Consider the following 25,748-nt stretch of genomic DNA (forward strand, 5'->3'; position numbering starts at 1 on the left):
GCCAGGAGCTCAAGATCAACCTGGGAAACATAGCAAGATCCCATCTCTACAAACATTTAAAAAACTAAAATAAAATAAAATTTAAACTTGTTTAGTGCTCTGCTTCTGATCACTGTTTGACCCCACTTCATGCTTTCATGTTTATTGGCCCACTTGGACACTACAGTTGAAGGATAAAAACTGGCTATTTCAAATTCATTAATATATGTGTTCTTATCATATATATACTTCCTAAATGTTCTGTTCTTTTTCTTTTGATTGTTATCATACTAAGCACCTGTAACCATCATGCCACAGACTTCCTTTATCACTGCCACGGACATGATGTTTTTATGACTTTATGAAATGAAAACTCTATCTTATTTAAAAGCAAGCAAACAAACGTAACTAGCTGCTTGTGTAAGCATTTTGTTTCCCAACTCTGGAAGCTTTCTTTTTCATACCATTTCTGTACTGGCAAAAAACACAAAAACAAAATGCCACCTTGCTAATTCCGTTGCTAACAAAGTTAAACAATTTAACATATGTTCAAGAAAAAACTGCCTAGGAAATTTTGTTTCTGTTAATTATTTTCAAGGCTCTGCTCTTTTAAAGTTATGTTTTAAAAGACTATTTTTAACAAAAAAAATCATATTTCAAATATTTTAAGTCAGAACTATGCCACCATTCTAGAAATAGAAAGTTTTAGCACTGGAAACTTAAAATAAATATTTGCTCTTGTATCAGAATTTTAGCATCCCTCCCCTCAAGTTTACTTTCTGTTGCATAAAATAAGAAAATTATTAAATAAAATTCTACTGATGGTATGCATGTGGGTTGCATCTGATACAGCAGAGAAAGAAGTTTTATGAAAATGGACTCCCCCTGTTCCACTGAAAAGTAAATCTTTGCTTCAAGAACATGAAGGCCAGGGAAAAAAGGAAAAAAGCAAATCTTAATGGCCTCTATCAACTATCCTGTGATACCATGTTGAGCTTGGGAAGGAGTGGAAGTCCTGAAGGAGGTCATAAAGTAAAAGAAAATATTTTGCAAAATGTCCTTTTTTAAAAAAGTTACATTTTAGAAACAGATTAGTTGTTATAATAACATTGTAGGAATTACTCCAGTAGGACTAATTATTCAGCATTTTAAGATAAGAAAAAGTTTTGTGCTGAGGTGTACCCAGAAGGTCTGAAAACAGAGAGACTGATTGAGAAAAGAAGATGCTTCTAGTAGACTAAGCAAGTGCTTTCTTAAAGTGCTTGTATGTCCTTCAGAAAGAGCTACAGGTTTTGGAAGGACCAGAACCCCAACTTTTACAGAAGGAAACATTTCATTAAAATAATCATTTTTACATTAAAAAAATACTCATATCCTCTTCCACTTTATTTCAAGTTCTATTGCCCTAGGAAAGAGTCCATGTTTAAAGGCGGGTCCAGGGCGTGCCAGCAGCAGTCTCCTCCCCTCCGCCTTCTTCCTTGTTCCCTCTCGAGCAGTCAGCTCTCTCCTCCTCTGACTACTGGATGCCCATGAGCAGCAAAGAGTTGTTCTCCGATTCCCTTTGAGCTCCTGGCTGCTTAGTCTGGCTCCTGAAGGGGCTAACACAGGCTACAGTCTACACAGCTTCCAGAGGAAAGGGACCCCAAACCTTCCAGATCACTTCCTCTTGCAGGAAACTATTTGGCACAGGTAAGAAATATCATTCCTCTTTATTTGGAAACGCGGGCATGGCAATCAGAGGTAAATAAGCTAGAAAAGTGACTGAGAAGAAGTCCTCTGACATTATTAATTATGGACAGTCAGTAACAACATAAGGAACATAAGCAAAGTCAGAGTAGAAACTTTTTCTTTCTTTTGTCAAATATGAGGAGAGTATCACTTTAGAACAGAGGTTCTCAAACTTTTTGGTCTCATGACCCCAATATGCTCTTAAAAATTACTGAGGGCCCTGAAGAGTTTTTGTTTCTTAGCTCATGTTCTACGTTACTGAAATTTACTGTATTAGAAATTAGAACTGAAAAAAATTTTAAATGGTTACCTAGTAATTTATTTTAAAATAACAATAAGCACATCACGTGTTAGCATAAATAATACTTTTTTTCTTTGTTTTTAGACCTCAGAACAATGGTTCTACATAAATAACACTTTTAATTACAGTGAACTATGTATTTCAGAAAAAAATCTAGTATAAAGAATGATATTGTTTTTCATTTTTACTAGTCTTCTAAATATCTGCCTTATCAGAAGACAAATGAGCTGGCTTCTCATCTGCTTTGCATTTAGTCTAAAGCAATATCATACATTATGTAGCCTCTGGCAAACTCTGTTGTACACTCATGAAAGAATGAGAGTGAAAAAGACAAAGTACATCTTAGAATTAGTAAAAAATGGCTTTCACTTTGTGAACCCACTGCGAATCGCTGCTTTGGAGTGATAAATAAGCTTCTCTTTGGAGGGAATCTCAACTCTGAGTCATTCATATTAATAATCTTGTAGAATCTGCAACAACTCCCCTAGGCTGGGCTACAATTGGATGTTATGACATTCCCCAGAACTGTATTTCACAATAAGTAAAGAAAGGAATAAACATCTCTATTTTGAAGTTGAATGACAAAAACTAGGACACTCTTAAATTTCTCTTCTTTAGTCATTATTCAGCTATTTTAAGTTTCTGTTTCATCTTCTTTCAAAATACCTTTTATATCTGCAATGTTTTCCTATTACCTTGGAGATTAAATTTACTCTTCTACGTGATTTCCACAGCCCTCTGTAATCTAACCCCACCTTACTGTGTGTGCACTGCAAGACAGCAGGACTGTTCCACTACTGTCCAAAGGTGGCTCCATTCAGTCTGCCCTCAACACAACATGCTTTTATCACATACATGCTCTTCCATGCCCTTCTCCATCTACCAATGCTTAACCATGCCCTTCTTCATCTATTCAAATTTTAAGCATTCTTTGAGATTAAATTCAATTCTCCTTTTCAAACAAGACCATTCCAACTACATTAGTCCCATTTTGGCTTTTTGCATTGTGTATTTAGCAGTTGATTACTTATACCTTTTATAATTAACTATCTAATTTTTTAAGTTTTCTTCTACCCTCACCTTTTCCACACCCCCAACATACACACATTCTTAATAAGATGGACAAAATTTTCAAGGACAAAATGATTTGTATAACTGAAAAGTTAGGTTTTTATTTTGTTGCTGTCAAGATGACTACCTACCTGATCTTAGGAAATTTGTTAAGTCACATGCTGCCTCATTTCATCCAATATCTATTCCACAGAATTGGAATTCCACAGTAATGATAAACATAATCATAGTTGCTTTTCAAGTTCAAGGCATTTTTACTTTTAATCTAATGGTATGTTTTTAAATTCTTAGTGATTTAATGATGCTGGTTGTATAATAAATATTTGGTAAATATGTGTTGCTTTAGAATTATGAAGAAGTGGTTACTAGGGCATTTTTCACATATAAATGGTTCTCTACTTGCAGCTTGAACTACAGTCTAGAATTGCAGAATGCTGGAACTGGAACAGCCCTTAAAGACTGACCCTCCAACTTCCCTGTTGTCCAAATGAGGAAACTGAGACCTTCCAAATTAAGTGACTTTCCCCAGACAAAATTAGAACTCATGTGGCTTAATTTCCAATATGAAATTCTACCATCCACTAGCCTCTGGCTAGTTTTCAAAGGCTTGTATAACCACAACTTTTTGTTTCAAAGAACTTGTTGCCACTGCATATTCCTGGGAGGATCTTTCTGAGGTAGTTTATAACTCTTTTTAAAAAATGTCTGTAATCTCAGAATCTTAGTTGAAATATTCAAGGCATTTTTATCCAATGGGAACTATAATTTTCATAGATTAAAGAAAACAAAGGAACATGGATGAGAAAGGAAAAGAGGAAAATTGAGGGGAGAAGGGATGGGGAAGAGAACACAGCACTTACAGGTGTATTGAGACGTAGCAAAAAGAGTGGTAAGAAGATAAACAAATGAAGAATTAAAAATAAACACACAAAATAAAAAGAAACTACTAGGGAAAAGAAGGAGAAGATGTTAAAGAAATCATTCTGTTTTTAAAAATCTGTTTTCAGGCTTCCCTCATTTTCTTTCTATTTCTCATTGGCTTTCAGATGGAGGGAAAGTTTAGGATAGAAAAAAAAATTCTGTAAGTCCCTTGCCACGCTGTTGTCATGGCAACAAGGTTTATCCTAGCAAACATTTATTCATTGAACATTTCTTGAGTTCCTACTGTGGAGTAAGCTCTTTACAGGTATTGAAGATTCAGAAAAAAAGGACAGCTCGTTGTCTTAAATAAACTCAGATAGAAGCTGGGCAGACCTATAATCAAAGTAATCTTAAGTCAGGGTAGTAGGAGCTATTTCAGCAATGTAAATAGGTGGTGAGGGGAAGGGGGACTCTGAGGAGAGAATGGTTAGCTACGAATGGAGGAGTCAGGGAAGTTTCCCTAGAGGAGATATTAAAGCTGGGACTTACAGGATGGAGGATGAAGAAGGGTTTGGCAAGGCAAAAAAGCAGGGAACGTTTTGGTCCTGCAAAGGGAATAACTCTGGCAACAGTATGGACTAGGGGAGAGTCTGGAAGCAAGAAAACCAAGTAGAGGAGTATTAAAATAGAAAATGCTGGCTGGGCGCAGTGGCTCATGCCTATAATCTTAGGACTCTAGGAGGCCGAGGTGGGAGGACTGCTTGAGGTCAGGAGTTTGAGACCAGCCTGAGCAAGAGCCAGACCCCGTCTCTACTAAAAATAGAAAAAATTGCCTGGGCATGGGCCTATAGTTCCAGCTACTCAAGAGGCTGAGGCAGGAGGATTGCTTGAGCCCACGAGTTTGAGGTTGCTGTGAGCTAGGCACAGCACTCCAGCTGGGGTGGCAGAGGGAAACTCTGTCTCAAAAATAAATAAATATATAAAATACAATAGAAAATGCCAGAAGTGGCCGGGCGCAGTGGCTCACGCCTGTAATCCTAGCATTCTGAGAGGCCAAGGTGGGCGGATTGCTTGAGGTCAGGAGTTCGAGACCAGCCTCAGCAAGAGTGAGACCCTGTCTCTACTAAAAATAGAAAGAAATTATCTGGCCAACTAAAATATATATATACAAAAAAGAAATTAGCCGGTCACGGTGGCGCATGCCTGTAGTCCCAGCTATTTGGGAGGCTGAGGCAGAAGGATCACTTAAACCCAGGAGTTTGAGGTTGCTGTGAGCTAGGCTGAGGCCACAGCACTCACTCTAGCCAGGGCAACACAGAGAGACTCTGTCTCAAAAAAATAAATAAATAAATAAATAAATAAAGGAGATGGAAAGGCGATACCAAATTCTGGAGACATTTCTGAGTTAGAACCTACTCCCAGGTTTCAGGTTTGGACAGGTTACTTGAACATGTTGTGAAAAGTAATTCATTAGATATTTTACAGTTAGAACTGTGTATCTCGAACTAAATTAAAAATAGCACATTATATGCCCCAATAACTACTACCCTCACTCTATAGCCACACTTCCTAAAATAATCGTTTGTAATCATTGTCCTTAATTTTTTCCCCCTCCCATTCTGTACTAGAAATTACTCAACCTGCCTTCTGCTACCTCCACTTTACCGAAACTGTTCTATTGTTACCAAAACTTCCTACTTGCCAAATTCGATGAACAAGTTTAAGCTTGCATCTAAATTATGGGCTATGCAGCTTCTGAATTCAAGCAGCCCCTCTAGAAACTACTTTCTCCCTTGGCTTCTCAGATTTACAAAACTGAAATACCAATGTTTCACTCAAGCTGTTTTTTCCTTCTCTTTTTTCTTAATTAATGGAGTAACCACTCAACAAGTTGCCCAAGCCAGAAACTTTGAAGTCATCCTCATTTCCTCCTTCCGTTTTACCCACAAACAATCAGCTGAAAAAAATCTGCTGTTTAATATCTCTTGAATTCACTATCTTAGTTTATAGCCTCATCAACTCTTTTTTTTTTTTGAGACAGAGTCTCGCTCTGTTGCCCGGGCTAGAGTGAGTGCTGTGGCGTCAGCCTAGCTCACAGCAACCTCAAACTCCTGGGCTTAAGCGATCTTACTGCCTCAGCCTCCCAAGTAGCTGGGACTACAGGCATGCGCCACCATGCCCGGCTAATTTTTTCTATATATATTTTTAGTTGGCCAGATAATTTCTTTCTATTTTTAGTAGAGACGGGGGTCTCACTCTTGCTCAGGCTGGTCTCGAACTCCTGACCTCGAGTGATCCACCCGCCTCGGCCTCCCAGAGTGCTAGAATTACAGGTGTGAGCCACCGCGCCTGGCCCTCATCAACTCTTAACTGTCAAAATTGCTTTTAAGGTTATTTTCTGGCCTCTGTCCAGTCTTGCCCAGTTGAATCTATTTGCTACACTGCTGCCAGAGTGAGCTTTTTAAGACACAAATTTGAGCATATTTTTCTCCTACTTAAAATAAGTCACTATTTTTTCTGGAAGAAAGTTCAACCTCTTTAGCCTGCTTAAACAAGGCCTTTATAATCTGAATCTCCTTTCTAAGCTTTTGCCAAACAAACTACATTGCAAGTTGCATTTTATGTGAATTGAATTAGGCAAAAATCAAATTAATGTAACATAAAAATAATAGTCTTACTTGGTATACGCAAAATCGAAATAATGTAAATTCTTTCAGATAGTTTACCTAGAAGGACATAATTTCAAAGCTGGTAGGCCAAATGAGTTTTAAAATGTTAACACTATTGCCACACACAAGTGTCTCTTTTACCTGATAGAATTATCTGCTTCCATGTTAGCATTACGTAAGCTAGGCTATTCTTTACGTACCTCAGAAGTTCTTGAGACATACAGGTTATTATTGTTGCTATTTTTCCAACATAATAATTTTAAATATTTTATATCTGATTGAACAATGTTATCAAAGTGCTAAGGAGTATTGTTACTGCTTGTGCTAAAAATCATCTCCGGATATATAAATTGGAATAAAAGTTAGATGCAAGAAAATAACATTGAAAAGACAAAGTATCACCATGATAGGCTGTATGGAGAGAGCATTCTACAAAACATTAGTAATAATGCTGATAAAGTTGGAAAAAAGAAAGCAAGAATAACACTTTCATTGTTGTAGATTTATGCACTCCAAGAGTATCTCCTCCCATACTTTTACATTATATTCCCAAGGAAAAGTTAATCTTGAACTTTCTGAGATTCAGAAATGTAATTCTTTATGTAAAATGTGACTACTTTTGCATTATTTATGGTAAAAATGATGGGGCCTCAAACAACCCATGTTCTCTCAGCCTCCCTGTTTTCTGGCCTTTGTTCACATTGTTCTCTCTTGGTGGAAGCTCTTTCTCTGGTCTTGAAAATGCTTGCTTCTCTTTCAAGACAGCACAGTCATCACATATTCTGATGACCTCCAACACCACCAGAAAGAAAGGATTTTTTGTAAATCCAGCTCTTACAGCATTCATTATACTATTTCGTAACTGTTTATATATTTGTCTCTCCCACAAGACTGAGTCACTGGAGGTTAGGAGCTAAGTCTCATTCATTTGAATTTCATCAGCTTCTAGCCCCATTCCTGATGCATAGTAAATGCTCAGTAATTACTTGGTGAATGAGTTCAAATGTTGTGTAATACTGTTATTTTTTAAGGTAACTGTGTCCTATAAATCTATGTACTAATTGACTAAATAAAAACAGTAGTAAACACTAGTAATTTGATCCAATTCCTGCCCCATACTGCTTGGTACATTTCAGGTGAATTACTTTCATAAATATGTGTGCATTTCATAGTATTAAAGTTTGCAGATATGGCAAAGAATTGGAATATATACACAAAGGAATACTATTCAGCAATAAAAAAAGAATGAAATCATGTCTTTTGCCACAACATGGAGGGAACTGGAGGCCATTATCTTAAGTGAAACAACTCAGACACAGAAAGACAAATACTGTGTGTTCTCACTTAAAGGGGGGGCTAAACAATACATACACATGGACGCAGCATGATAGACAGTGGAGACTCAGAAGGGTGGGAAGGTGGGAGGATAATGAAAATTACTTAATGGGTGCAGTGTACGTTATTTGGGTGATGGATACACTAAAAGCCCTGACTTGACCACTATGCAATCTATCAGTGTAACAAAATTACACTTGTACCCCATAAATTTATACAAATAAATAAATAAATAAAGTTTGTAGAGAAGACCATGCTAGCAATTATTTCACCAACAGATAGGTAGATGAAACATAGAGTCCCTCTCCGGTTAACAAATGTCTGCCTTCTCAGTTAACACAGTGTTGAACAAATGCATTCTGACACTGATAACAGGGTTGTGTTAAACCAGCAGTCCCCAACCTTTTGGGCACCAGAGGCCAGTTTCGTAGAGGACAATTTTTTCATGGATGGGGTGGAGGGGGGATGGTTTCGGGATGATTCAAGTGCATTACATTTATTGTGCAGTCAGACCTCTCTGCTAATGATAATCTGTATTTGCAGCCACTCCCCAGCACTAGCATCACCACCTCAGCTCCACCTCAGGTCGTCAGGCATTAGAGTCTCATGAGGAGCGTGCAACCTAGATCCCTCACGTGCGCAGTTTACAGTAGTAGGGTTCACGCTTCTGTGAGAATTAATGCCGCTGCTGATCTGACAGGAAGTGTAGGTGATGTGGTGATACAAGCAATGGGGAGCAGCTGTAAATAAAGATGAAGTTTCACTTGCTCGTGTGCTGCTCACCTCCTGCTGTGTGGCCCGGTTCCTGACAGGCCACAGACTGGTGCTAGTGTGGGGCCTGGGGGTTGGGTACCACAGTGTTAAATGATGAAGCCATATAGGTGAATAAGGAAAATACCCTCATAAAGCTCACAATCTAGTCATTATAGTGCTGATTTTTAATATTAAAGTTGGTTTGGGTTGTGGTAAAAAAAAATGTTTAGATTTAGCAACCTTTTTATCCTCTGCTATTATTATTTTCCTCTCAGAGTCTTCCTTATCCCCTCCTTTAAAAAATTAGGTGATAATTCTAAATTGTCAGACTGCAGGAACAGTCAGGTTCTGGGACAGCTGGCGGCAGCAGTGGTGACTGGATTAACTTTACAAAAGGAAAGCTAATTTACGACAGTCCTCTCTGCTAGAAATGGCCAATGTGCTTTGTTACAGAACTAGACTGGTTTCCTATCTCCCAAGGTTTTGCTCTTTAGTTAAAGGGGTGGTCAATCCCAAAGCCTTTTCAACTACAGGATCCTCAGGTTCCAATGAGTCTCATGTGGCCACTGCACCTCCAGAAATATGCTCTTGAATAGTGTGGCCTGATGAAACTATGAGACCATTTGGACCTCAGGATCAGAGATTCCAGCTTCCTGGGAACATAGGTGTTGATTGTCGCCTCAGTGGGACTGCTTCACAGAAGAAAAGCCTGATTCATAAAACTTTGCCTGATGTTCTAGCAGAACATTTATCAAGTGAAAGACATGAGTTTGTTATGGCACAATATGTAAATGAATTTCAGGGTAATGATGCACCTGTTGAACAAGACATTAACAGTGTAGAAACTTACTTTGAAAGTGCCAGAGTAGAGTGTGCAATCCAAACATGTCCAGAATTGCTGTGAAGAGATTTCAAATCACTATTTCCAGAAGTAGCTAATAGCAAACTAATGATTCTGACTGTAACACAGAAAACTAAGAATGATACGATTGTTTGGAGTGAAGAGGTAGAAATTGAAAGAGAAATACTCTTAGAAAAGTTCATCAGTGGTGCTAAGGAAATTTGCTATGCTCTTCAAGCTGAAGGATATTGGGCTGACTTTATTGACCCATCATCTGGTTTAGCATTTTTTGAACCATACACAAACAACACTCTTTTTGAAATAGATGAACACTACTGACATCTAGGATTCTCTGTTAATGATCTTGGATGCTGTAAAGTGATTCATCGTAGTCTCTGGGGTACCCACGTGCTTATAGGAAGCGTTTTCACTAATGCAACACCGGACAGCCATATTATGAAGAAATTAAGTGGAAACTAGCAGTAATGTCAATTTATTTGCTGTACTATTTGTATGTTACATTTGGGTTGATCTATAAACACTGTCAAAGACGTCAATTTTTAAAAGATACTTATTTCTAAGTATTTATTTTAACATTTATGAATTTACAACATTCTCAAGTGATTTGTGATTCTTAAATTGCAAATGCTCATTATTTGTAATATCTTTGAATACATGTTGAACACATCCACATCATACAGGATGTGGTAATTAGCATGTAACCAGGGTATGATCTCTTATTGTTATTTCTCGCCTTTATTGGAAAAAAACCTCAGTTTTAATTGTTTTTCTCCAACCATAAATCTCACTTTGGTTATGATTTAAAAAATTCTAAATTGTAAATTTAAATATTCATTTAAATTTATTTCAAGTAAATTTGTATTCTATTTAAATTTATTATTTTACCTAAATAAAATAAATTGAATAACTGTTCACATTTGGATGTGTATAAGGAACTAAACCTAGATAAAACTGTTAAATGGCCACCAACTAACAAGTATTTTGGGATAGCTTAATTTGGATTAAGTTTTTTTCAACTGAGTTTTAATTTCCTGCTTACTCTACCATACATGCTTGGCCTCAGATTATGCTAGAAAAAAATTTGAGTCAGTTTTCTACCTATGAGCACACATTTATAAATACTTCGTACATACCATTGACAACTGTGACCCAACCACCTTCCTTAGGGCCCCAACCATAACTGCCCTCAGAGACCCAAGGCACTATTGAATTCTAGGGTAGGGCTTCCTAATCATTTTTGTGGCATGGGCCTCCATGGGCAATCTGGTGGAGATTGTGGACCCCTTCTCAGAATAATGTTTTTACATGCATAAAATTAAATACTTAGCCTTATAAAGGAAATCCATTATATTAAAATCATTATCCGAAAAAATTTTAACAAATTTTGATATAGTATTATGCGCTTTTTTATTAACACGTTAACTAACAAGATCTACTGGCAGAACTAATAACTTCTGTAATTTCGGAGTAATAATGAGCTTAACCCATATTTTAAGATCTCTGCAACAATTGTAACACAATAGGAAATACGTATTTCTGTTAGTGACAGAATTGCAGGTACTACTGATAATACTGTGGTTTGTTTCCTACAGCTAATGATGGAAGGAATGCTAAATTTCAGTTAGAAGTTGATGAAAATAAGGCCAGGTATGGTGGCTTATGCCTATAATCCCAGCACTTTGTGAGGCCAAGGTGGGAGGATTGCTTGAGGCCAGGAGTTCCAGACCTGCCTGGGCAACATAATGAGACCCTGTCTCTACAAAAATTTTAAAAATTAGCCAAGTATGGTGGCATGCACCTGTAGTCCCAGCTACCTGGGAGGCTGAAGAAGGAGGATCATCTGAGCCCAAGAGTTTGAGGCTGCAAGTGAGCTTTGATTGGGCTACTGCACTCCAGCATAGGCAAGAAAATAAGACCCTGTCTCTAAAAAAAAAAGTTAGCGAAAATAAATATGTAATTTTTTTCCCATCTGAGTCCACAGATTTCTCACATTTAGAACTCCCTCTCCATGATGAAATTCTGGGAGAATACACACCATATTGAAGTGAAGTGGGGTGGAACAGAGGAGAAGAGCAAAGAGAAGAATTTTAAATTTTTTCAAATCCTGTTATTACTTGCTTTTTTACAGGAAGATCGTATTTACGTGTTATTTATGTTAAAAATATAGCATAATCCAGACTCTAGATCAAAAGCTGCTGCTGCTTAGGGAGAAGAAAGGCCATCAAATGCCTGAGCCCTTCGGCCTTCTCCCACCCTGCCTCTACCCCCAGATGGAAACACCATTTTTATTTTATTTTTTTGTTAGTTGATAGTTTTATTTATGTTAAATTCTAAGACAAAAGACAACAAAGATTTATGACAAAACTTCTCTCATTTGTCAATGACTTCAACAACTTCTATTCTGAATTAAATAATGGTTTTGAATACTGGAAGAATAGTTCCTCAATTTTTTTTGTGTGTGTTCTTTGGTGTAATGACCACAGAAACAGCACATTTTTAAGTTTAATCTGCAATATTAACATTTTCTCCATCGATTTCTTAAGTCTAGAGAATCAATAAAATGAGAAAGCAAGCCCTGACTGATACCATTTGTCAATTTTCATGATGTAAATACTCCTACTGTGGCCAACTTCAAGCTGCCACGGTGACATTATTGTAAACAAGGTCAGGAAGAAACACCCAAAGGACACCATTATGTAATGCTTATTCCATGTAGTTACAATAATAGATATAAACAACCTCAAGAGCAGAGATAATGGTGAAATGTGGGTAGATAAATAGGAAGTGGTGAGGGAAACATCATTTTTATCATCATGTCACCTTTAGCACTCTGGCAGTGAAGTTACAAACCTTCAGCCTCTCACCCACAGGAGCCCATTGGTTGTAAGACAAGGATGAAACCAGTACCTAGTTAAAGGACAGGATAAGGTGTATTTCCAGCACCTCAGATGCAGCTATATTGATATTGGTAATATATTTGTATTTCTCCAAGGAATACTAAAATAATAGTTCAGTTCAATAATGGGCCACTTATCTACCCTTTATAATATTGTTTAATGAGAAAATGCTTTCTAGAATCCAAATATCTGATCGTTTGTAAAAGGACATTTAAACATGGGTATTCAGAAGATGAAACTCCTGGCATTTGTTAACTGTCCAGATTGTTCATCAGCACACTTGGAGATAAAATGACTTCTAAAGTCAGAGGTAGTACAAGGTAGCAGTAAAAGGTTCCTTTTATATAAAAGATACAATCATTGCCTCTTAACAGATGGCTCTTTGCTTTCCTTAGGAATAAAGATGGCTGCTGAAATAGAAGATTCCAATTGCATCAATTTTGTGGGAATGAAGTTTATTAACAATACACTTTACTTTATACGTAAGTCTAAACCCAAAGAACAAATACCAAATACCAGGTTCAGATAAATGTATTCAACTAGAAAAGATGTTAGGTGACTCTTTTTTGGCACCAAATTCCATTGTGTAATGTTAATGACTCTTCTTTAAAAAAAACAATTGGACCTCTAGAAATTAATCATAACATGTCCAAGGTCCGAGCACCTTGTCCCACCACATGTCCTGGCACTTTAATTAGCAGTGTCTCACTCTCAAGGTGGCAGCAAGTGCACATCATGAAAATCCCACAAAACTGGGGACATTCAGGAAATACAATTTCCCAAAGCAAGTTGGCAAATAATGTAAGAGATTGCCTAAATCTAAAGTTCCATGAGTGAGTCATATCGTTTTATGTAAATATGTTTGACAAGTAAAAATTGATTCTTGTGGTTAATCTTCCAGAACAATTTGGCTTCATTTCAAAGAGTCATAAAAAGTCCTTAGGTGACTTTTCACTTAAGCAATAAATTTAAGAGTAAAATCCATCACTTTATAAAATTTCTTTTTAGCTACATATTGAAATTTACAAATCCTGGGTTTAAGTTTTATATCTAATTTACCTGAGAACACACTAAATCTAATTGAGCTTCATTTTATGGGCCTTTGGAATGATTATATAATATTGTGATGAAAGCCAATAAAGACCTCACCAGTAAAATGGGGGTTAAGGAATGGGGATTAGCAGAAAAGAGTAATGAAAGGGTATGGTGAGAGGAAATTCTGAGTTGAAATATAGAACTTAATGTGTTTTATTTCTCTTTTTTTCCCCCTTAGCTGAAAACGATGGTAATGTATAAATGTATTTCTCTTTCTTTGCAAAATAAGTAGCTGCTTGAAACACATCATTGTCAGCCAGGAGAAACTGTCCACCAGTCTGTTTGGGAAGCCAATCTGCCCTCACAGGGATGTGGACTCAACAGCACAGCCTTGGACTGAAGATGACCAGAAGAGATCCAAAAAAAGAATCTCTAGCAAAAAAATGCTTCTCTACACCTTAGGAAATTCTCTAGCTCTTAGAATCTACAGAATAGACCCTGCCTGTTACATAGGTCCTAAGATTAGCAGGGAGGCATGGATTCTCTGGAGGGCATAGGAGAAGGGGACTGAAGCATGAAAATTGTCCAAAATCAATAACATCTTCCTTCTTTAACCTCCTCTCTAAGAAATGTTTTGGGAAGAAGCCTGGGAGGCTCCCAGGGGGCAGACAATTCTTGAAGGAGAGGAGATGAGCATAGATGGGACAAACAGACCACATTCAAAGGCCAAGGTTTGAAAGAAAGCGTGGCATTTATGAAGAATTAAGAATAATTCAGAACAAGAGTAGAGCGGGAGTGGGAGAATGATAAGAGAAGCTACGGTGATAAATATGGCACAGCTCAAGACATTCTCTTATTCCAAGAAATAAATCTGGACCTTAACTTGGGGGTGATAGGGATTCATTAAGCACAATATGTATTAGCTAGGGTACAGATTAGTTTGTTATAACAAAGACAGTCAAAAATACAGGAGCTGAATAAGATAGAAAATTTTTCTCTCAAATAGTCTAAGTAGGCAGTTCAGGAATATGGCTGGATGCAGCTTGATGATGTTGGGATCTCAGGTTTCTTCAGTCTTGTTCCTCCTAGTTGTTGATCTCATTCACATAGTTGAAAATTATTATACTTCCTGGATCCATATCTGAGTTATCAAGAAAGCGTCAAGATAAGAGGAAGGAAGATAGGCCCATTCCTTTTAAAGGCTTTACCTGGAAGTTGTATTGACTAGAATTTAGTCACATGGCACATCAAGTACAACGAAATCTAAAAAATGTAATCTTTATTCTGGGTGGCCATGTATGTGCCTCTTTAAAATTCAGAGAAACATGGTCACATTTTTAAAATATCCTTCTGACTTCGGTATAAAGAATTGATGGTGCGGGGTGGTGGGAGGAGGACAAAAAGAGAGATGCTAGTTAAGAAGCTATTGTTTTAGTCCCTATAAGAAATAATGGTGACATGAATTAAGGTAGGCACAGCAGAGTGCTGATGAGGAGTTGTGAATGGATTTTAGAAATACCTGAAAGAATCAATAGGACATGATTTGGGGTTGGATTTGGAAGGGGATGCAGAGGAAAGCAGAAAAGATGGTGTCTAAGTTTTCACTTAGGCGATTTAAACCATTCAGTGAAATAGAAAACACAGGGGAAAGAGCAGGTTTTGGGGTGTGTAAGAAGAGGGAGATGATGAATTTAGTTTTGGATCTTGAGATGTCTGTGGGACATCCTAGTGGAGATGTCCAATAACTCTCTGACACATGGTTCTGAGCTCAAGACAAAAATTTGGGCTAGAGATAGGGATGTAGAAGGCTTATTCATAGAAATAGCAGTGAGAAGAAATACATAGAGTGAGAGAATAAAAGCCAAGTACTAAAGTTTGAGGAATATCTACCTTTAAAGGATGCAGTAGAAAGAGACACTAATAAAGAACAGAGAGCAGACTAACCAAAAGGGAAGAAGATAAACCGAGAGAATTCCACAGACTCCTAGGAAGCATTTCAAGATAGAGGTGATAGGCACTGTGTTGAATTTTGCAGCCTTGAAAATCAAGGGCCAGAAATCATATTAGACTTAGCAGCAGGGTGTTTGGTGATCTCAGCGAAAGCAGTTCGATGAAGAAATGGAGGCAGAGGCAGACTGCAAAGAGTAGAAGAGTCAATAGAAAGTGAGGAAATGGTACAGATCATTCTTGCCAGACACTTGGCAATTAAGAGGAAGAGAGAAACGAGGCCGTAGCTGCAGAATGAGATAGGGTTGATGGAGGAGTTTTAAATCTCAAAATGAAGAGCTTCGTGCTTTACTGATTATAAAAATAATGTATGTATTAAAACTAATTCAGGCAATGAAGAAATAATAACACCAGGAAAAATAAAAACATGAAAATCATGCAGAATAATGATAGCTATCATTTTGATGGACTATATGTATACTTCTTTCAGTATATGTATATATATTTATACACAAATGCTTATATTTTTATTAAAAGGGATTGTATTATACCTAAGCTTTTTTCTGTTTAGTGATATACATGGACATCTTTCCATGGCAATAAATAATTGCAGTTATATTAAATTCATAATATTCCATAGTAAGCACTTATCAAAATTTATGCAATCAATCCCCAATTGATAGACATTTAAGTTGTTTCCAGTTTGTTGTTATTATTAACAGTGTTTCCATAAGCATTCTTTTTTTTTTTTTTTAAACAGAGTCTCACTCTCTTGCCAGGGCTAGAGTGCCATGGCATCAGGCTAGCTCACAGCAACCTCACACTCCTGTGCTCAAGTGATCCTCCTGCCTCAGCCTCCCAGGTAGCTGGGACTACAGGCACATGCCACCATGCCCGGCTAATTTTTTCTATTTTTAGTTGTTTGGCTAATTTCTTTGTATTCTTAGTAGAGATGGGGTCTTGCTCTTGCCCAGGCTGGTCTCGAATTCCTGAGCTCAAGCAATCCTCCCGCCTCGGCCTCCCAGAGTGCTAGGATTACAGGTGTGAGCCACCATGCCTGGCCTCCATAAGCATTCTTGTATAAAAATGTTTATACATTTGTCTGATTGTCTTCTTAGATAAAATCTAGGAAATAGAATTGCTGTATTGATATATGAGAGGGGATGATTGGTAAATCGAGATCCCAGTAAAGAGTACATGCAGAGCCCAAATGGGATCTGCCTGTGATACCAGAAGGAGCACCTTCTCCACATTTTCCCTTGGGACTGGAGAGATAGAGGGTGGTGTCAGAGTTAAGGTTATTAAGTGAAGTAGCAAGAAATCATTTGCTGAAAGTGAAAGCAGAGGTAATGTAAAAGTCCTGAAGAGAGTAAAGAAGATTTGAAATTACAGCTATGAGGCCGGACGTGGTGGCTCACACCTGTAATCCTAGCGCTCTAGGAGGCTAAGGCAGGAGGATCGCTCAAGGTCAGGAGTTCGAGACCAGCCTGAGCAAGAGCGAGACCCTGTCTCTACTAAAAAGAGAAAGAAATTATATGGACAGCAAAAAATATATATATAGAAAAATTAGCCGGGCATGGTGGCACATGCCTGTAGACCCAGCTACTCGGGAGGCTGAGGCAGAAGGATTGCTTAAGCCCAGGAGTTTGAGGTTGCTGTGAGCTAGGCTGACACCACGGCACTCTAGCCCGGGCAACAGAGCAAGACTCTGTCTCAAAAAAAAAAAGAAATTACAGCTATGAATTATAAAAAAGAGTGCTGAACTGGAAAACAAAAGCAGTATCGATAATTGATGTGTTTGTAATGGCACCAATTTGAATATTTATGTAATTGTTCACAAGCAACACTCAGCAGCCAGGCTTGGAGTTTTCTAGCAGAAAGACAAATGAATTAGGGATTTAAGATACAGGCAAAAAGGTAGATAAAGTGATGAACCATGAGGTCCAGCTGCATAGGGAAGGAAGGGAAGACAGGAAGAGGTTAGATAGGGAGGAAATATAGCAGTCAGGAGACTGGAGGGGGTAGTAAAATCTAAGAACACGTATAGTTGGAGCAAAAGCATAAGAAAACTAAAAGGATACGAGACTAGTCAGAAAGTAGGATATTTGAAGTTAACAATTAAGAAGGTAGTGTGGTTCTGAGTGGTAAGGAGACACTAAGTGTGCCCTTGGAAGTGGGTTACAAAACAATAGGAAACTTTATTGTAGCTGCTTCTGGAATGGAAGATTGAAATTAATAGTTTTTGAAACTGAAATATATAGCATATATGTTTTCAGATTAAGAAAAAATACTTATGTTTAATGAAATTTAATGTATATTGTAGAAAACCTGGAATCAGATTACTTTGGCAGGCTTGAACCTAAATTCTCAATCATAAGAAATTTGAACAACCAAGTTCTCGTCATTGACTGGAGAAAAAAGCCTATATTTGAGGATATGCCTGATTCGGACTGTGCAGGTATTTTTTTTTATTTGCAAATGTAGAAATGACTAGCTATTCCTTCCCATTCCATTTTTCTGCCTACATTTTTCTATGCTTAGACCCAGTCCTTAGATGAAAAGTCACAGGAGTAATAATAATTTCACTTACAAGAATTTTATAGGGCACCCATATTTTTTAGTTGGGGTGAAAAATTGGATACAATAAAGATATTGCTAGGGGGTCATGTCACTCTGAGCGTATATTTGGGTCACCAATTCCTGCATTGTAGTTGCATCAACTGCATAAAATCTCTATAGTTGGATCATTAATCCCTGCTGATTATACCTGAAAATGCTAATAGGATTTTCAAAACTCAAACTTAAAAATAAATGCACACACATTTCAAATGAGTCTGTCTTCCCCCAGAAACTTAGAGTGGTTTAGAAAGTGATTGAATTGCTGGTGTGGTGACATGTACCTGTAATTGCAGCTACTCCAGAGGCTGAAGCAAGAGGATTGCTTAAGGCCAGGAATTCAAGGCTATATAGTGCACTATGATCGTGCCTGTAAATAGCCACTGCACTCCAGGCTGGGAAACACAATGCAACTTCATCTCTAAAATTATTATATTAAAAAAAAACTAAAAAAAAGAAAATGATTAAGTTTACTGTGCCTTTCAACATATGAATTCCAAATATCAGAGTTTTAGGCTGAGTTGAAGAAGTAAATGTGCATTCTTTTTTTTGTTTGTTTTTTGTTTTATTTTGGTTTTGAGACAGAGTCTCACTCTGTCAACCTGGGCTAAATTGCCAAGGTGTCAGCGTAGCTCACAGCAACCTCAAACTCCTGACCTCAAGTGATCTTCCCACCTCGGCCTCCCAGAGTGCTAGCATTACAGGTGTGAGCCACTGCACCCGGCCGTGTATGTGCATTCTTGAAATGTACTGAATTTTTACCTTTAGAATCTTTAAAACACTCAAAAAGTTGCTGCATGTGTGTTGTAATGAATGTCTGACCAGCTGTGTGTAGTCTCCTGCTGACTGGCTCAATCTCAGAGTGCAGGATTGGTAATGGATCTATTAAAGACTATCCTTTGGTTAAATTTCCACAAATACTGCTTTGCAAAATTTCTTCTAACTACTATTCTCATTTATTAATGTTTATTTCAGATAATGCACCCCAGACCAGATTTATAATAAATATATATAAAGATAGCTGTGCTAGAGGTATGGCTGTAAGCATCTCTGTGAAGTGTCACAACATTGCAACTCTCTCCTGCGAGAACAAAATTATTTCCTTTAAGGTAAGACTGAGCCTTACTTTGTTCTTAGTCATGTGAATGGACAAAATTAGAAAACTCAATTATCTTCAGTCCAACCTTTTGTCTAGAACAGGAATAGCAAGAAGCAGAGAACCATTAAAATGAATAGTTACTGAAAATTATCAAACTCTTTACTTATTGTGATAACATTAGGGTTTTTCTGAGCCTGTCATAGGGAGGAAGGGACACAACACTGTCTCATAACCTGGGTCTTCTGAATAGTCTACATATAAATAATAACATAGAATACATATATGAATTATATATTTAAGAATAACATGTGACTTTACAGAATAAATTCCACTGCATAGAATGAAGCCAATTATCCTGTAAATCTACTACTTTTTGTAAATTATGATGATAGCATTTTAATCCCTAATTGTTTTATTCCTGCTCCTTAGCCTAAGTCTTGGACACAACCTTCAGCTTCCAGTTGACATGTTATTTTTAATGTTAATCTAATTGAATAAAATCAACAAGATCAACTGTAAAAGTAATACTATAATTATCTCAAAGCCAGGTTTAAATTATTTCTGGCCACTACTTCTTCTCTATTATTCTCCATTGTTATTCTCTATTATTTTTTCTATTTTATACATTATTACTAGATAAACTACCATTAACTGTAGCTACAGATTGACCCAGAAAACTTTCCGTCCAATAAGAGCAGCCAAGGGCTGCTTACAAATTGGCAGTGCTTCAGAGGAGAATCTCATGTCATGAAGACTCTTTCTGAGTGGGGATTGGCCAATAAAGAACTGTTGTCAGGATCACCCAGTCCTCACTGAAAGAAAGTTAGGATATGACTTTAGTGGAGGTGCCAAGGGGTGACCTGGAAGGGATAAAAAAAGCCACTCTAAAATATAATCGGAATAAATACTGTGTGTATGCAAGAGATACAGCCTCCAGACAAATCCTTCAGCCATCTCCTTTGAACTAGAATGCCAGCCCTTCAGGTGGAATTTGGAGTCCCCATTCTAGACCCGACTGGCAGGCAGCTTAGTTATCATAATGGCACTAGAGCCCTGGGATGGGAGGGGGCAGGGTGGAAAGGACTGAGCATGTTATTACTGGGCAATAGAATTGCAAGGAAAGGAGATGGCCAAACCAAGCTATGGGGGGTAGAGGAAAACTTAGCTGCAGGGGCAGGTTCAGAAACTGCTGTAAGCCCCATCTACAAGTGGATTCTTGTTAGGAGAGACAGGTGAGACTGTTAAGAAGATGGAAAACTGCTTGGCACTTAGTAGGAATTGAGGCAAATCCATATTTGGGGGAGCCTGAAGTTTATACAATTTTAGTGGCCATTTTAAAGAAAAAGAATATAAAATTACCAAAGGCATAAACTTGACAACTTATTTAGAAGAAAAAAAAAGGGAGACCCTAGAAGAGACCTGTGTAAATGAGGCGCTCTGATGTTTAAGCTTCATTAGCTTCATAACAAATCTGCTTCTGGAAGGAACTCAGTAAATATTAGTTGGAGGGAATGAGGAAGGGGAGGGGTAGGCTAGGATTGGTTTGAGCTGTTGATCTTTAATCCCTTCCCCTCCACTAATAAAGATCTTAGCAGGGGTTATAAATGTAGATAGGTTCTACTTATTTATTTCTCTTTGTATTTATTTATTTAGAGATGGAGTCTTGCTCTGTCACCCAGGCTGGAGCGAAGTGGCATGATTATAGTTCACTGCAGCCTCAAACCCCTGAGCGCGAGCAATCCTCCCCCCTCAGCGTCCCCGGTAGCTCAGACTACAGGTGCACGCCACCACACCTGGCTATAAATGTAGAGTAGGGTCTAGATAATAAGACACCACTGGCTGCCATTATGTGCTCACCTTATTGTGTTGATTACCAGCTATAAAGTCCTATAAAGTTCTTTGGGCAAGAACCTTTATTAAACACCAAGAGGAATTTGCTTCACGAGGCTACTGTCAGTGCCTGTTTCTTATATATACATCCAGGATTGGCCAGGGTTTTCTCAGACTTTCTAGCACATTTGGGAGAGGGGCAAAAGAACAGATGTTAGGTCAAGCTTAACTTTCCCTGGGTTCAGATTCATCTTTTCCTGATGTTAAAAAAAAAAAAAAATCCTTTGGCCTTTGGAGCACTCCGGTAGGCCTTGCCATGTTGGGAGTTCTCCAGGATCATCAGAATTGTTGCCACATCCACTTGCTGTGTACCTTCTCCATAAGTGCCACAAGTAGTCAACATCAAAACTAAGGAAAGCTACTGCCTCAGGATTTTCTTGCCTCTGTTCTAAAATGTGACATTAAACTGTGATTAAAGAGATCATCTCTTCTACCTATCCATGCTCCTACCTTCAACTATAATTTTCCATGTTAGGTTTGAACTAACAGGTTCATCTTCCTCTGTAATGTTGCTAGAGCTTTTGAAGTTTTAGCTAAGGATTATTTTTCACACATTAGACTTCAGTTTAGTCCCACATTGAGTCCCACAGCTTAGGGTCTTTCCCTAAATTGTGGAATATTTAGACAGCTGCAGAAGCAGATACCAATGGGGGAACTAGTTTATTCTAGTTATTATTTAAGGACCTACACCTGTTGCCAAAGGACAAAGGTGAAGAGTTATGACTGTCAATTCCATAATTGATTGAGAAGTTGGAGGTACCTCTCAGAGTCTTTCAGCCTTCTTAGGAGGATGTTGAAATACTATTTTAATTCTGGAGGCTTCTCTGTCAGCCCTTAGGATCATGGGAATCTTTGCTATCATGGGGCCAAAATTAAGTCCAAAATGTCTACTGGCTCCAGGATTAACATGGAAGAACTTTGGGTGGTCCCCACATTTTCTGGCCCATCCTGAAAAGTAGACATGATGCAATAATAGGAAACATGCAGGCAGTACTAGCAGTTGGATGACCAGCAGAATGATAATTTTAAGTAATCTAACCATTCTTTCTTTATAAGACCCTATCCTATGGCTGAAAGGTACAGGAATCAGCATTTGGCTTTCCAGGACAGGGCCCAGCCAACTAGACTACATTAAGGACAGAATTCAAGATTCCTGTGGAACTGGAGTGCTTGGCAGAGAGAAAGAGTCAAGGGCTGCTGACGGAGCCAATACATCAGGGCTGTGCAGAAACCCAGGACCTAGCCCTAGAACAAGCACTGGGTCTATTTACAGTAAGTTTCAGTTCCTGGCTCCACTGAAAGGAAGAGCTGAGAATCCTGGCACTTTCTGCCTCTCTCACAATTGGCTCAGAAATTAGAGCTAGCCTAGGTTTATAGGAGGAGGTCATCAATGTCTCTAGCTGTGAATACTTGGAGAAGACAAGAATTGACATTAGCCCAAAAAGTTGTGGGTTTTGCTAGAACTCTACTTCATCTTGAACAGATGTGGACTCCACTCAGTGGGAGAGGAGAGAAGGAAACTTTATGGTGGATAGAGGAAGACTAGAGGCCTGGAACTGAATGTGCATTTCCTGATGGGAAAAGTCAGCGTAGACAGGGACAATAGGAGACTAGGAATTATAAGGAGGAGAAGAGATCAGTATTGCCATAGTCAGATTTTTTTCCCTCAACTCTTGGGGGAAAAAAACTACTTTCATTCTGTTTAGTGATAACTTCAAAATAAACTGCATGTATACAAATTGTTCATGTCCTAAAATAATTAGGTGATGTTGTTTTTTCTCTATAGGAAATCAGTCCTCCTGATAGTATCAGTGATACAAAAAGTGACATCATATTCTTTCAGAGAAGTGTTCCAGGACATGATGATAAGATGCAATTTGAGTCTTCATCATATGAAGGATACTTTCTAGCCTGTGAAAGAGAGAGAGACCTTTTCAAACTCATTTTGAAAAAAAAGGATGAATGTGGGGATACATCTATAATGTTCACTGTTGAAAACAGCAACAGATATTAAAATTTCAATGTGAAATTTCTGGTTTTTGTGTCTCAGAAAGGCTGTAAGAGTTTATGAGCCTGTAATTGTAGTGGTGAACTAAAAGGAATAATGGTCTCAAAAAACACCATTAAGAAATGAATAAGCTTTCATAAAATTAAATTCACTTTCTCTTATCCAAGTGAATTAAATATTTATACATGTAAAAAATGCATAGTGTGAAAACACATTCTACATTAATTGTCACATAGAGTATACTCAGTAGAATTGTTTTGAATCTTTTGGGTTATTGGTCCTAAAGACAAAAGATATTGATATTTGAATTTTCTAATTTTTAAGAATGTCATTAAAACCGTCAAGATTTTTATAAGGAGGCCATTTCACTTGGCAAATTTCTAAATTTCTTCCAAGTCAGTATATCTTTAAAAGTCAGGTTGATCCTGAATCCAGCAACATATAAAAAGGATTATATACTCTGTCAGAATAGCATTCATCCCAGGAATGGAAAGATGGTTTAACATCCTAAAATCAATTAATATAATATACCATATTAATATAATGAAGGTTAAAAACCACATTATCTCAATACATACAGAAAAAGCACTGACAAAATCCAATTCATAATGAAAATTCTCAATAAACTTGAAAGAAAAAAGAACTTCCTCAACATAAAGACATCTCTGAAAAACCTACAGCTAACATCATAGTTAATAGTGAAAAACTTGAGGAAACTTCTTTTCCCCTAAGATCAGGAATAATGCAAGCATGCCAGTTCTTGCAATTTCTATTCAACATCATACTGGAGGTTCTAGCCAGTGCAAGCAGACAATAAAGGGAAATAAAAGGCATCCAGATGAAAGGAAGTCGTTATTTGCAGACAACATGGCTCTTTATGTAGAAAATCCTAAGGAACACACACACGCCCACACACCTGTTAGAACTAATAAACAAGTTCAGCAAGGTTGCAGATTACAAAAATCAATATGCAAAACTACATTGACAGCCACATGCAGTGGCAGTGGCATGTGCCTATAGTCCTAGATACCTGAGAAGCTGAGGCAAGAGGATCGCTTGAGGTCAAAAGCTCAAGGCTGCAGTGAAATATGATCATGCCTGTGAATAGACATTACATTCCAGCCTGGGCAACATAGCAAGACCCTATCTCAAAAAAAAAAGTACACTGTATTTCTATATATGAGCAATGAACAATCTGAAAATAAAATTAAGAAAACAATTCCATTCACAGTAGTATTTCAAAAGAAGAAAACACAGACTTAGCAGAAGCGTAAGACTTATACACTGAAAATTTCAAGCATTGCTGAGGGAAATTAAAGATGATCTAAATAATTGGAGAAACAGTCATGTTCATTGATTGGAAACCTCATACAGTATTGTTAAGATGGCAGTTATTTCCAAATTGATCTATAGCTTGAACTCAATCTCCATCAAAATTCCAGTAGGCTTGTTGCAGAAATTGACAAGCTGAACCTAAAATGTATATGGACATGCAAAAGACCCAGAATAGACAAATAATTTTTGAAGAATCAAGTTGGAGAACTTTTACTTCCTAATTTTAAAACTTACTGTAAAGCCAAAGTTATCAGGACCATTTAGTACTAATATGAGGATAAATATATAGATCAAAGGAACAGATTTGAGAGTCCAGAAATAAACCCTTATATTTATGATCAATTGATTTTTGACAAAGGTGCCAAGGGAGTTCGGTAGAGAAAGAAGAGTCTTTCAACAAATGGTGCTAGGACAATTGACTATCCACACGCAAAAAAAAATGATGAACTTAGACTCTTACCTCACACCTTATACAAAAATTAATTCAAAATGGACCAGAGGTGTTAAGGTAAGAGCTAAAGCTGTAAAACTTTTAGAATAAACCATAGGAGAAAATGTTAAGACCTTGGGTTAGGCAAAGATTTTTTAGACATAACCCAAGAAGCATGATCCATAAAAGAAAAATAATTAACAAAGCGGACTTAATCAAAATTCATTATTTGGGGGGAACTGGGTGAAGGATACATAAAATATCTCTATACCATCTTTGCAACTTCCTGTGAATCCTTAATTATTTCAAAATATTTTTTTTTTTGCATGAGGGCATTTTCCATTGAGGACCAGAAAACCTGCTAGACAAATTCTAAAAGAGCTGTAACACTAAAAAAATTTTTTAAGAAGTAATGTTTGCCCTCAAAAGGCACCATTAAGAAAATGAAAAGACAAGCCACAGACTGGGAGAAAATATTTGCAAGTCACTTACATAGCAAAAGACCCGTACCCAGAATATGCAAAGTAGTCTTACCTCCAAATAATAAGAAAACTCAAATTTAAAATGGGCAGAATATTTTAATAGATATTTCTCCAAAGAAGATATACAAATAGCAAATAAGCACATGAAAAGATGCTTCACATCACTAGTCATTAAGGAAATGCAAATTAAAAACACAATAAGATACCACTTCACATCCACTACATGGCTATGATCAAAAAGACAGACAATAATAACAAGTGTTAACAAGGATGTGGTGAGAGAGGACTTCTCATGATTACTGGTAGGAATACAAAGTAGCATAGCGACTTTGGAAAACAATTTTTCAGTTTCTTAAACGGTTAAATAAAAATTTTTTATGCAACTCAGCAATTTCCATTCCTACATATCTACTCAAGAGAAGTAAAACACATATGTCCACACAAGCATTT

At 37.4% G+C, this 25,748-nt stretch overlaps 1 protein-coding gene, 1 non-coding gene and 1 pseudogene across 2 annotated transcripts; 2 read left to right on the forward strand and 1 right to left on the reverse strand.

The window, feature by feature from the left end:
• The first annotated feature begins 1,461 nt into the window (after positions 1 to 1,461).
• Positions 1,462 to 23,125, forward strand: IL18 (interleukin 18). Its single transcript, XM_045556582.1, has 6 exons — positions 1,462 to 1,668; positions 12,852 to 12,938; positions 13,730 to 13,741; positions 17,762 to 17,896; positions 19,030 to 19,163; positions 22,830 to 23,125. Exons 2-6 carry the CDS (start codon positions 12,860 to 12,862, stop codon positions 23,055 to 23,057), a joined length of 588 nt encoding a protein of 195 aa, XP_045412538.1. The 5' UTR covers positions 1,462 to 1,668; positions 12,852 to 12,859; the 3' UTR covers positions 23,058 to 23,125.
• LOC123641689 lies at positions 9,128 to 10,029 on the forward strand (annotated as a pseudogene).
• A 2,019-nt stretch (positions 23,126 to 25,144) lies between the features above and the next one.
• LOC123643094 lies at positions 25,145 to 25,208 on the reverse strand. The gene has a single exon (XR_006736659.1). It is a non-coding gene; the product is annotated as a U7 small nuclear RNA (small nuclear RNA).
• Between the last annotated feature and the right edge of the window lie 540 nt (positions 25,209 to 25,748).

This window comes from Lemur catta, chromosome 7, assembly GCF_020740605.2.
Source record: "Lemur catta isolate mLemCat1 chromosome 7, mLemCat1.pri, whole genome shotgun sequence".
In the NCBI taxonomy this organism is placed as follows: Eukaryota; Metazoa; Chordata; class Mammalia; order Primates; family Lemuridae; genus Lemur; species Lemur catta.

Excerpts from the sequence above, each read along its gene's own strand:
- IL18 (XM_045556582.1), top strand. The coding sequence starts at position 12,860 with ATGGCTGCTGAAATAGAAGATTCCAATTGCATCAATTTTGTGGGAATG. Across the intron at positions 17,897-19,029 it reads GCCTGATTCGGACTGTGCAG|ATAATGCACCCCAGACCAGA; the intron begins GTATTTTTTTTT and ends TGTTTATTTCAG. Across the intron at positions 19,164-22,829 it reads ACAAAATTATTTCCTTTAAG|GAAATCAGTCCTCCTGATAG; the intron begins GTAAGACTGAGC and ends TTTTCTCTATAG.